The sequence below is a fragment of the Colletes latitarsis genome, chromosome 1, assembly GCF_051014445.1.
Source record: "Colletes latitarsis isolate SP2378_abdomen chromosome 1, iyColLati1, whole genome shotgun sequence".
NCBI lineage: Eukaryota > Metazoa > Arthropoda > Insecta > Hymenoptera > Colletidae > Colletes > Colletes latitarsis.
This window is the reverse complement of record NC_135134.1, coordinates 18,098,148-18,111,742: the sequence shown is the minus strand read 5'-3', so window position 1 is coordinate 18,111,742 and position 13,595 is coordinate 18,098,148. Positions and strand designations below refer to the sequence as shown.

Here is a 13,595-nt window from a genome sequence, read left to right as displayed (position 1 = left end):
GATTAATATATTAGAGGATAACGCCGGTTATATCTCGGTTAGGTCAGGGATTTGCCCTCATCTGGCTCGTACCTTCGCATTTTTCGCATACTTGTTGGCCAGATCCTGGCCTTTTTCTGGCTCGGACCACGTAGTAATGTGGTACCACACCGAAACAGTCAATTAAACCGGGTTGCGATTAATATTTTTGGGGATAACGCCGGTTATGTCTTGGTTGGGTCTGGGATTTGCCCCCATCTGGCTCGTACTTTCGCATTTCTCGCATACTTGTTGGCCAGATACTGGCCTTTTCCTGGTTTCGATCACGTAGTAGTGCGGTACCATACTGAAACAGTCAATTAAATCTGGTTGCGATTAATATTTTGGAGGATAACGCTGGTTATGTCTGGGTTACGTCTGGTATTTGCAATCATCTGCCACATACTTTCGCATTTTTGGCATACTTGTTTGCCACATCCTGGGTTCTTTTCTGGCTCGAACCACGTAGTAATGTGGTACCACACCGAAACAGACAATTAAACCTGGTTGCGATTAATATTTTAGAGGTTAACGCCGGTTATGTCTGGGTTAGGTCTAGTATTTGCCCTCATTTGGCTCGTACTTTCGTATTTTTCTCATACTTGTTGGACAGATCCTGGGCTCTTTCTGGATTGGATCACGTAATAATGTGGTACCACACTGAAACAGTCAAATAAACCTGGTTCCGACTAATATTTCAGAACGATAACGCCGGCTATGTCTGGGTTAGGTCTGGTATTTCCCATCATCTAGCTCGTACTTTCGCATTTTTCTCTTACTTGTTGGCCAGACTCTAGCCTTTTTCTGGTTTGGAACACGTAGTAATGTGGTACCACACTGACACTGTCAATAAAAGCTGGTTCCGATTAGTATTTTAGAGGAGAACGCTGGTTATGTCAGGGTTAGTTCTGGTATTTGCAATCATCTGGCTTATACTTTCGCGTTTCTCGCATACTTGTTGGCAAGATCCTGGGCTTTTTCTTGTTTGTGTCACGTAGTAATGCGGTAGCACACCGAAACAGTCAATTAAACCTGGTTGCGATTAATATTTTAGAGGACAACGCCGGTTATTTCTCGGTTAGGTCTGGGATCTGCCCTCATCTGTCTCGTACTTCCCCAATTTTCGCACACTTATTGGCAAGATCCTGGCCTTTTTTTGGCTTGTATCACGTAGTAATGCGGTAGCACACCAAAACAGTCAATTAAACCTGGTTGCGATTAATATTTTAGAGGATAACGCTGGTTATGTCTCAGTTAGGTCTGGGATTTGCCCTCATCTGGCCCGTACTTTCGCATTTTTGCATACCTGTTGGCCAGATCCTTGGCTTTTTGCTGGTTTGTATCACGTAGTAATGTGGTACCACACTGAAACAGTCAATAGAAGCTGGTTCCGAATAGTATTTTAATGGATAACGCCGGTTATGTCTGGGTTAGTTCTGGTATTTGCAATCATCTTGCTCATACTTTCGATTTTTTCGCATACATGTTGGCCAGATGCTGGGTTTTTTCTGGTTTGGATCCCGTAATAATGACGTTCCACACCGAAACAGCCAATTAAACCTGGTTTCGATTAATATTTTAGAGGATATTGCCGGTTATATCTTGGTTAGGTCTGGGATTTGCCCTCATCTGGCCCGTACTTTCGCATTTTTCGCATACTTGAATGGCCAGATCCCGTGTTTTTCTATTATTAGGATCACGTAGTAACGTGGTATCACCCTGAAACAGTCAATTAAACCTGGTTGCGATTAAAATTTTAGAGGATAACGCCGGTTATGTCTCGGTTAAGTCTGCGATTTGCCCTCATCTGGCTCGTACTTTCGCATTTTTCGCATACTTGTTGGCCAGATCCTGGGCTTTTTCTGGTTTGTATCACGTAGTAATGTGGTACCACACCGAAACAGTCAATTAAACCCGGTTGCGATTAATATTTTAGAGGATAACGCCGGTTATGTCTTGGTTAGGTCTGGGATATGCCCCCATCTGGCTCGTACTTTCGCATTTCTCGCATACTTGTTGGCCAGATACTGGCCTTTTCCTGGTTTCGATCCCGTAGTAGTGCGGTACCATACTGAAACAGTCAATTAAATCTGGTTGCGATTAATATTTTGGAGGATAACGCTGGTTATGTCTGGGTTACGTCTGGTATTTGCAATCATCTGCCACATACTTTCGCATTTTTGGCATACTTGTTTGCCACATCCTGGGTTCTTTTCTGGCTCGAACCACGTAGTAATGTGGTACCACACCGAAACAGTCAATTAAACCTGGTTGCGATTAATATTTTGGAGGATAACGCTGGTTATGTCTGGGTTACGTCTGGTATTTGCAATCATCTGCCACATACTTTCGCATTTTTGGCATACTTGTTTGCCACATCCTGGGTTCTTTTCTGGCTCGAACCACGTAGTAATGTGGTTCCACACCGAAACAGTCAATTAAACCTGGTTGCGATTAATATTTTAGAAGACAACGCCGGTTATGTCTCAGTTAGGTCTGAGATTTGCCCTCATCTGGCGCGTACTTTCGCATTTTTGCATACTTGTTGGCCAGATCCTTGGCATTTTGCTGGTTTGGATCACGTAGTAATGTGGTACCACACTGAAACAGTCAATAAAAGCTGGTTCCGATTAGTGTTTTAGAGGATAACGCTGGTTATGTCTGGGTTAGTTCTGGTATTTGCAATCATCTGGCTCATACTTTCGCTTTTCTCGCATACTTGTTGGCCAGATGCTGGGTTTTTTCTGGTTTGGATCCCGTAATAATGACGTTCCACACCGAAACAGCCAATTAAACCTGGTTTCGATTAATATTTTAGAGGATAACGCCGGTTATATCTCGGTTAGGTCAAGGATTTGCCCTCATCTGGCTCGTACCTTCGCATTTTTCGCATACTTGTTGGCCAGATCCTGGCCTTTTTCTGGCTCGGACCACGTAGTAATGTGGTACCACACCGAAACAGTCAATTAAACCCGGTTGCGATTAATAGTTTAGAGGATAACGCCGGTTATGTCTTGGTTAGGTCTGGGATTTGCCCCCATCTGGCTCGTACTTTCGCATTTTTCTCGTACTTGTTGGGCAGATCCTGGGCTTTTTCTGGATTGGATCACGTAACAATGTGGTACCACACTGAAACAGTCAATAGAAGCTGGTTCCGATTAGTATTTTCGATGATAACGCCGGCTATGTCTGGGTTAGGTCTGGTATTTGCCATCATCTAGCTCGTACTTTCGCATTTTTCGCATACTTGTTGGCGAGATCCTGCGTTTTTTCTGGTTTGGATCACGCAGTAATGCGGTACCACACCGAAACAGTCAATTAATCCTGGTTGCGATTAATATTTTAGAGGATAACGCCGCTTATGTCTCGGTTAGGTCTGTGATTTGCCCTCATCTGTCTCGTGCTTTCGTATTTTTCGCATACTTGTTGGCCAGATCCTGGGCTTTTTCTGCTTTGTATCACGTAGTAATGTGGTACCACACTGAAACAGTCAATAGAAGCTGGTTCCGAATAGTATTTTAGAGGATAACGCCGGTTATGTCTGGGTTAGTTCTGGTATTTGCAATCATCTTGCTGATACCTTCGCTTTTTTCGCATACATGTTGGCCAGATGCTGGGTTTTTTCTGGTTTGGCTCCCGTAATAATGACGTTCCACACCAAAACAGACAATTAAACCTGGTTTCGATTAATATTTTAGAGGATATTGCCGGTTATATCTCGGTTAGGGCTGGGATTTGCCCTCATCTGGCCCGTACTTTCGCATTTTTCGCATACTTGAATGGCCAGATCCTGTGTTTTTCTATTGTTAGGATCACGTAGTAATGTGGTACCACACTGAAACAGTCAGCAGAAGATGGTTCCGAATAGTATTTTAGAGGATAACGCTGGCTATGTCTGGGTTTGTTCTGGTATTTGCTATCATCTGGCTCATACTTTCGCGTTTTTCGCATATTTGTTGGCCAGATCCTGTGTTTTTTCTGGTTTGGATCCCGTAGTAATGGGGTTCCACACCGAAACAGTCAATTAAACCTGGTTGCGATTAATATTTTAGAGGATAACGCCGGTTAACTCTCGGTCAGGACTGGGATTTGCCCTCATCTGGCTCGTACTTGCGCATTTTTACATACTTGTTGGCCAGATCCTAGGCTTTTTGCTAGCTTGGATCACGTAGTAATGTGGTCCCACACTGAAACAGTCAATAAAAGCTGGTTCCGATTAGTGTTTTAGAGGATAACGCTGGTTATGTCTGGGTTAGTTCTGGTATTTGCAATCATCTGGCTCATACTTTCTCTTTTCTCGCATACTTGTTGGCCAGACTCTGGCCTTTTTCTGGTTTGGAACACGTAGTAATGTGGTACCACACTGACACTGTCAATAAAAGCTGGTTCCGATTAGTATTTTAGAGGAGAACGCTGGTTAGGCCTGGGTTACGTCTGGTATTTGCAATCATCTGCCACATACATTCGCATTTTTCGCATACTTGTTGGCGAGATCCTGCGTTTTTTCTGGTTTGGATCACGTAGTAATGCGGTACCACACCGAAACAGTCAATTAATCCTGGTTGCGATTAATATTTTAGAGGATAACGCCGGTTATATCTCGGTTAGGTCTAGTATTTGCCCTCATTTGGCTCGTACGTTCGTATTTTTCTCATACTTATTGGCCAGATCCTGGGCTTTTTCTGCTTTGTATCACGTAGTAATGTGGTACCACACTGAAACAGTCAATAGAAGCTGGTTCCGAATAGAATTTTAGAGACTAACGCCGGTTATGTCTGGGTTGGTTCTGGTATTTGCAATCATCCTGCTCATACTTTCGCTTTTTTCGCATACATGTTGGCCAGATGCTGGGTTTTTTCTGGTTTGGATCCCGTAATAATGACGTTCCACACCGAAACAGACAATTAAACCTGGTTTCGATTAATATTTTAGAGGATATTGCCGGTTATATCTCGGTTAGGTCTGGGATTTGCCCTGATCAGGCCCGTACTTTCGCATTTTTCGCATACATGAATGGCCAGATCCTGTGTTTTTCTATTGTTAGGATCACGTAGTAATGTGGTATCACACTGAAACAGTCAATTAAACCTGGTTGCTGTTAAAATTTTAGAGGATAACGCCGGTTATGTCTCGGTTAAGTCTGCAATTTGCCCTCATCTGGCTCGTACTTTCGCATTTTTCGCATACTTGTTGGTCAGATCCTGGGCTTCTACTGGTTTGGATCACGTTGTAATGTGGGACCACACTGAAACAGTCAATTAAACCTGATTTCGATTAATATTTTAGAGGATAACGCCGGTTATGTCTCGGTTAGGTCTGGGATTTGCCCTCATCTGGCCCGTACTTTCGCATTTTTCGCATACTTGAATGGCCAGAACCTGGGTTTTTCTGTTGTTAGGAACACGTAGTAATGTGGTACCACACTGAGGCAGTCAATAAAAGCTGGTTCCGATTAGTATTTTAGACGATAACGCTGGTTATGTCAGGGTTAGTTCTGGTATCTGCAATCATCTGGCTCATACTTTCGCGTTTCTCGCATACTTGTTGGCAAGATCCTGGGCTTTTTCTTGTTTGTGTCACGTAGTAATGCGGTAGCACACCGAAACAGTCAATTAAACCTGGTTGCGATTAATATTTTAGACGATAACGCCGGTTTTTTCTCGGTTAGGTCTGGGATTTGCCCTCATCTGTCTCGTACTTCCGCAATTTTCGCACAATTATTGGCAAGATCCTGGCCTTTTTTTGGTTTGTATCACGTAGTAATGCGGTTCCACACCGAAACAGTCAATTAAACCTGGTTGCGATTAGTGTTTTAGAGGATAACGCTGGTTATGTCTGGGTTAGTTCTGGTATTTGCAATCATCTGGCTCATACTTTCGCTTTTTTCGCATACTTGATGGCCAGATGCTGGGTTTTTTCTGGTTTGGATCCCGTAATAATGAAGTTCCACACCGATACAGCCAATTAAACCTGGTTTCGATTAATATATTAGAGGATAACGCCGGTAATGTCTTGGTTAGGTCTGGGATTTGCCCCCATCTGGCTCGTACTTTCGCATTTCTCGCATACTTGTTGGCCAGATACTGGCCTTTTCCTGGTTTCGATCACGTAGTAGTGCGGAACCATACTGAAACAGTCAATTAAATCTGGTTGCGATTTATATTTTGGAGGATAACACTGGTTATGTCTGGGTTACGTCTGGTATTTGCAATCATCTGCCACATACTTTCGCATTTTTGGCATACTTGTTTGCCACATCCTGGGTTCTTTTCTGGCTCGAACCACGTAGTAATGTGGTACCACACCGAAACAGTCAATTAAACCTGGTTGCGATTAATATTTTAGAGGATAACGCCGGTTATGTCTGGGTTAGGTCTAGTATTTGCCCTCATTTGGCTCGTACTTTCGTATTTTTCTCATACTTGTTGGGCAGATCCTGTGCTTTTTCTGGATTGGATCACGTAATAATGTGGAACCACACTGAAACAGTCAATAGAAGCTGGTTTCGATTAGTATTTTAGATGATAACGCAGGCTATGTCTCGGTTAGGTATGGGATTTGCCCTCATCTGGCCCGTACTTTCGCATTTTTCGTATACTTGTTGGCCCGATCCTAGGCTTTTTGCTGGTTTGGATCGCGTAGAAATGTGGTACCACACTGAAACAGTCAATAAAAGCTGGTTCCGATTAGTATTTTAGAGGATAACGCAGGTTATGTCTCGGTTAGTTCTGCGATATGCCCTTATTTGGCTCGTACTTACGTATTTTTCTCATACTAGTTGGGCAGCTATTGGCCTTTTTTCTGGTTAGGATCACGTATTAATGTGGTACCGCACTGAGATAGTCAATTCAACCTGGATTCTATCAATATTTTAGATGATAACGCCGGTTAGGTCTGACTTATGTCTGGTATTTGCCCTCATCTGGCTCGTACTTCCGCATTTTTCGCATACCTGTTGGCCAGATCCTGGGCTTTTTCTGGTTTGGATCACGCAGTAATGTGGTACCACACTGAAACAGTCAATGAAGGCTGGTTTCGATATATATTTTAGAGGATAACACCGGTTACGTCTGGGTTCATTCTGGTATTTGCAATCATCTGGCTCATACTTTCGCGTTTTTCGCATACTTGTTGGCCAGATCTTGGGTTTTTTCTGGTTTGGATCCCGTAGTAATGAGTTTCCACACCGAAACAGTCAATTAAACCTGGTTCCGAATAGTATTTTAAAGGATAACGCAGGTTATGTCTCGGTTAAGTCTGCAATTTGCCCTCATCTGGCTCGTACTTTCGCATTTTTCGCATACTTGAATGGCCAGACCCTGTGTTTTTCTATTGTTAGGATCACGTAGTAATGTGGTACCACACTGAGACAGTCAATAAAAGCTGGTTCCGATTAGTATTTTAGACGATAACGCTGGTTATGTCTGGGTTAGTTCTGGTATTTGCAATCATCTGGCTCATACTTTCGCGTTTCTCGCACACTTGTTGGCAAGATCCTGGGCTTTTTCTGGTTTGCGTCAGGTAGTAATGCGGTAGCACACCGAAACGGTCAATTAAACCTGGTTGCGATTAATATTTTAGAGGATAACGCCGGTTATGTCTCGGTTATGTCTGCGATTTGCCCTCATCTGGCTCGTACTTTCGCATTTGTCGCATACTTGTTGGCCAGATCCTGGGCTTTTTCTGGTTTGTATCACGTAGTAATGTGGTACCACACTGAAACAGTCTATAGAAGCTGGTTCCGACTAGTATTTTAGAGGATAACGCTGGCTATGTCTGGGTTTGTTCTGGTATTTGCTATCATCTGGCTCATACTTTCGCGTTTTTCGCATATTTGTTGTCCAGATCCTGTGTTTTTTCTGGTTTGGATCCCGTAGTAATGGGGTTCCATACCGAAACATTCAGTTAAACCTGGTTGCGATTAATATTTTAGAGGATAACGCCGTTTATCTCCCGGTTAGGTCTGGGATTTGCCCTCATCTGGCTCGTACTTTTGCATTTTTCGCATACTTGTTGGCCAGATCCGGGGCTTCTTCTGGTTTGGATCACGTAGTAATGTGGGACCACTCTGAAACAGTCAATTAAACCTGGTTGCGATTAATATTTTAGAGGATAACGCCGGTTATGTCTCGGTTAGGTCAGGGATTTGCCCTCATCTGGCTCGCACCTTCGCATTTTTCGCATACTTGTTGGCCAGATCCTGGCCTTTTTCTGGCTCGGACCACGTAGTAATGCGGTACCACACCGAAACAGTCAATTAAACCTGGTTGCGATTAATATTTTAGAGGATAACGCCGGTTATGTCTCGGTAAAGTCTGCGATTTGCCCTTATCTGGCTCGTGCTTTTGCATTTTTCGCATACTTGTTGGCCAGATCCTGGGCTTTTTCTGGTTTGTATCACGTAGTAATGTATTACCACACTGAAAGAGTCAATAGAAGCTGGTTCCGAATAGTATTTTAGAGGATAACGCTGGCTATGGCTGGGTTAGTTCTGGTACTTCCAATCATCTGGCTCATACTTTCGCGTTTTTCGCCTATTTGTTGGCCAGATCCTGGGTTTTTTCTGGTTTGGATCCCGTAGTAATGAGGTTCCACAACGAAGCAGTCAATTAAACCTGGTTGCGATTAATATTTTAGAGGATAACGCCGGTTATGTCTTGGTTAGATCTGGGATTTTCCCTCATCTGGCTCGCACTTTCGCATTTTTCGCATACCTGTCGGCCAGATCCTGGGCTTCTTCTGGTTTGGATCACATAGTAATGTGGGACCACACTGAAACAGTCAATTAAACCTGGTTTCGAATTGTTTAAATAACGCGTTAATTCGTTGTTTGAAAAGTCGGTTAAACCGTCGCGTGATCGATAGAAAAGTCAGAATGTTTCTTATACGGTATTCTCAGTTTACGCGACATTCCAGAGCCTTCTCTGCGGCGTAATATGTTTCGAGCAATACCGTGTAGAAAAACTACAAACTTACTTTCGATACAAATCACGCGATCGGCCTAGTAACGGTTCCCTGAGAACACGTGTTCATACGCCAAAATTACAGAGAGGATACAAAATTAATAAGAGACAGACAGCTTAGACCAGATAGCGCCACGAGATGAAACTTTCCCCTCCCTCGTGGCCACGGTTAAGCAGGTATGTCTCGGGAGCACTTGCTATCTGGTTCTCGACGAGTGCGGATCGCCTGAGCCGACCTCGTCAATCTGTCGGAATCGATACATACGATTAATTAGATTCGTCTAATACGATCGTGGATCCACTTAACCGAAACGGTACAAGACAGAGACTGCTGCGGATTCGAAAGAATCACGTCCAGTCGAATTTCGTACCCTACGGTTTCGTGAGAATATCTCGATTTCCGCGGTAACTGAACCATAGGAACGGGAAAATTTACTCGATAACTTGAGTAATTTTCATAACCCACCATCGGTGGCTGAATATAATCAGATTGCACTTAAACAGTGCTTGATTATCGCCACCGTTGTGACGGACAAACACGTATTGCTGAAATCAGTGGTCGTGTTTGAGAACCGAGAGAATTTCTTGATTCTCTGCTTGGCTATTGTACGGTTCAGAACTCCAACCTACAGGGAGCCTTCGTTGCAAAATCCCTGGGTTGGGTTCGTCGTTTTCCAGGGTCGAAACAAAAGTTTGGGATAACACCCGATAGGGGCCTTATTGGCATTCCCTGGGTAAATATCTCGGCTAGTTTCGACCTGCTCGAGCGTGGGTTCCAGATCGTCAGTGGGTACGGACACTCGACGTAGAACTACGTTCAAAGGGACCCGTGGTGTTAGAACCTTAATAATCAGTCGCTTCTGCGCAGTTAAGGCTCTGCATCACACCGGTCCCGTACGGACCAGGGAACGGCGAGGGACCGCGGAGTTGACAACCTTTGGAGCCTTACAACCTCCACTTGTTGTCCTCTCCTGCAAAAACCAAGCCTGCAGCAGTGGGAAGATAGACATTCGAATCTCGTCTTCCCCATCTGCAATTCAACGTTTCCAAAATCTGAAACGTTGAAATAATAATACAGTCCACTAACACAGTTGTGTATCGCTGTGTAAGAATCCCGCTCCTGTTTACCGTAAACGGAAGGAGGAGCGAGGGGATTAGAGCGAGTCAGACGACGCACCGAGCGTTGTCAGGTATTAACCGCCGGATTTCGATATTTCTTTTGATTACAGAAGACCGAGACGAGAGCCGTAGGGGCCGACGGCGGCGCAGGTTTTTTTCCCGAGCCATCAGCTCGGGGTTTTTTCCTGCAATTTTTAAAAAATCACAAATATAAATTTAATTTTCGTTAATTTTCTTTTTTACGTTTATTTAATTTTTGAATCTTTCATCTTAATAAACGGCCAGTCCATTGGACTAGGCGAAAGAAAATTATAAACTGTACATTCACATTCCCCCATATTCCCAATCCCTCGTGATCCGCACCAAACTTCGTTAAAGGGTACGAGACAAGGTCTTTTCACAACCTTTGCACATACTCGTACCTATTTTAACAAAGGTCCTTCGAGCCGGATTTAACACGAGGTTGAGAGGAATTGGGAAAGGTACAGTAAATCACACGTGTCGAATATCCACGTGAGAGGTTAGTTCGAGCTGATTAATCCTCGATAAAACCCAACAATGGCCGTGGCTAAAGAAACCATGTGGACGGAAGCTGATGAGCACATAGAGACCATGTGCGAAATCACCTACCGCCTAAGCAAATTGGGTACTAACCTGAGGAAAACTGGCAGAGCGAATTACTCGGTGAGACTTCTCGAGGAAAAGCTCGATTTTGCCAAAACACAATGGAAGGAGTTAAACGATCGGTATACGGCCGTGCGCAAGCTCTTAAAGCCGGCGCAAAGACAAAACTACGATTTCTTTAAACAGAATATTATCGTAGCCGCCGAAAACGATTTCCACGAATACATGGATCTCGTAAGCACGGAAATCGACCAACTCACCACTGACAAAAGAACAGCGGTATCGGTCGAACCATGCAACGTACCGATCGAGCTCCCCAAGCAGCGAATACCCAAATTCGGAGGTGATCCTCGAGGGTGGAAACACTTTGAGGATCTGTTTACCGCCGGGGTAATTAACAATGCTGCGTTGGGAGACATCCAACGATTGTATTTTCTAAATGCCTGCCTTGAGGGGCCGGCTGCAGCAATCGTTGCTTCCCTTCCAGTCGTGGGTCGCAACTTCACGGAAGCGTGGACGAGGCTGAAGACCGAATTCGGCCTCCCACGCATAGTCACTGGGAAACTACTGGACAAGCTTCTATATCTGAAGCCCATCGATATGAACGACTTGTCCAGCATGCAACAAGTGACCGTGGGTTGCACCCAAGCAATCGCTGTTCTGGATACAAAGGGCACACCAGAACAGCAACGAGACTGGCTGCTCGCTCATTGGGTGAAGCAACACTTCACCCCCGAAATGGAGCTGGAATGGCAAAAAACGCTAGACCTCTCGCCCGATTATCCTACGTTCGAGGACGTAAGGAAATTCGTGGACAAACGGTCACGTGCCTTGCTCTCCATGAACGAGGAGCGCAGAAAAGCTGCCTTGGGGCTTCCAACAAAATCCACGCGTAATCGAAGCGCGGCGTGGGAAGTCAGCGCCGCCTCGAAGAACGTGAGAAGCCATAACGTTGTCATGGAAAACGTCCAGGCTGAACAGCCACGACGAACGGGTTCCGATAACGTCAGGCAGGTTGGAACAACGCCCACTCAATTGTGCGGATTCTGTAACGGGCCGCACAGTTTGCCGAACTGCCGAAATTTTGCAATATTGACTGCAAAAATGCGCAGTCAGTATGTGAAAGGTCGCCGGTGGTGCATCCAGTGCCTGGGCACCACTCATACGGTGACCAAATGCAAAAACTCCACGGCATGTACGACGTGCGGCGGGATGCACCATTCCCTGCTGCACTTCGAGGTAAAACGGGAAGCTCAACCGACTAAGCCGTAACCAAAAAGTGAGGTCGGCAACCGGGAAGAGCGGCGTCTTAATGACCAATCCCGTCGGCCTACGAAATCGAGGCCGAAACCCAACACTTCGGCGAGTGCTAAAACAACGCCCGCCTCTACGTCGCACTGTACCGCTCTTGATACAGGCGCACCGAGGCCAGTGCTATTAGCGACCGCCCGAGTTAAAGTGTTCGGCAAAAATGGCACGACGCGAATCGCGCGCGCCCTACTCGATCAAGGATCGGAAACGTCCTTCATATCCGCGAGTTTGGTGAATGACCTCAAACTCGCGCGGAGGAAAACCCCAGCTACGGTGACGGGCCTAGGGGGTGACCGAACCCGATCGATAAAGTACAGTGTCGGAATGAGTCTCGGCGCAAAAGACGGTGAGAAACCGATGTGTGTGGCTGATGCGTACGTCGTGCCTCAAATCACGACCTACGCGACTCCATCGGTAGGAACGCTCGGATACGAAGCGTTCCTGGAATTACCGCTTGCCGACCCCGACCCCGCATCGGATCAAACCATTGAAATTTTGATCGGTGCGGACTTATACGCACAGATTATGCGAGCGGGATTCCGTCGCATAAACGATGCAGGTCCCATTGCACAAGAAACTGCATTCGGCTGGGTGATATCCGGGCCGACAAACGCAGCAAGTGGTGCGCAGAACACGGTGCAGTCGCTGCACTGCACCGTACTCGAATCGCTGGATCAAGCGGTTCGAAAGTTCTGGGAAATGGAAGAAATTCCCGCAACCTCCACGCATACCAAAGCAGAAGAGGAGTGCGAAGCATTCTTTCAAAAAACCGTTACCCGTGACGAAACTGGGCGGTTTGTAGTCCGACTCCCCCTCAATTGCCCGAGACCGGAAGAAGCGTTGGGAAATTCCTTCCATATCGCGCTTTCCGCTCTCACAAGGCTGAGGAAGAAACTGGACACGAATCCGACTCTCGGTAAAGAATACGCAGAGTTTCTAGCGGAATACGAGTCTTTAGGTCATATGTCGCGTATCGAACCTATTGACCAAACTAGACTTTACATTCCGCACCGAGCGGTCATTCGCACGGACAGCGCGACCACCAAATTGCGAGTCGTCTTTAATGCGACCAGCAGGACAGTGGGTGGACGCTCCCTAAACGACATCCTACACGTAGGTCCGAAATTACAAAACGATATTACCTCGGTATTAACGAGATGGCGTTTGTACGAATACGTGTTGGTGGCTGATATCGAGAAGATGTTTCGACAGATTCTCGTCGCCCCTGAGGATCGTCGTTTTCAATGCATAGTATGGAATGCACCCGAAACCGAACAGCTGGTAGCGTTCGAGTTAAATACCGTTACATACGGAACGGCGTGCGCCCCGTACTTGTCGATGCGTACCCTCCTCGAATTAAAGGAACAGGATGGAAAGAAATTTCCGCTTGCCGCTCCGATTCTCGAGAAGGACATTTACGTCGACGATGTATTCCTGGGAGCACCTGATAAATCCTTGTTGGAGAAAATCCGCACACAAGTCTGCGAGCTCCTCCAAGGAGGCGGGTTTGAGCTGAAGTGGGCAGGAAATTCGCCACAATTATTGCGAAATATTCCCCAC

At 45.6% G+C, this 13,595-nt stretch overlaps 1 protein-coding gene across 1 annotated transcript; it reads left to right on the top strand.

Moving 5' to 3' along the window:
- The first annotated feature begins 10,658 nt into the window (after positions 1-10,658).
- Positions 10,659-11,996, top strand: LOC143342899 (uncharacterized). Its single transcript, XM_076767220.1, has one exon. It carries the CDS (start codon positions 10,659-10,661, stop codon positions 11,994-11,996), a length of 1,338 nt encoding a protein of 445 aa, XP_076623335.1.
- The last annotated feature ends 1,599 nt before the right edge of the window (positions 11,997-13,595 follow it).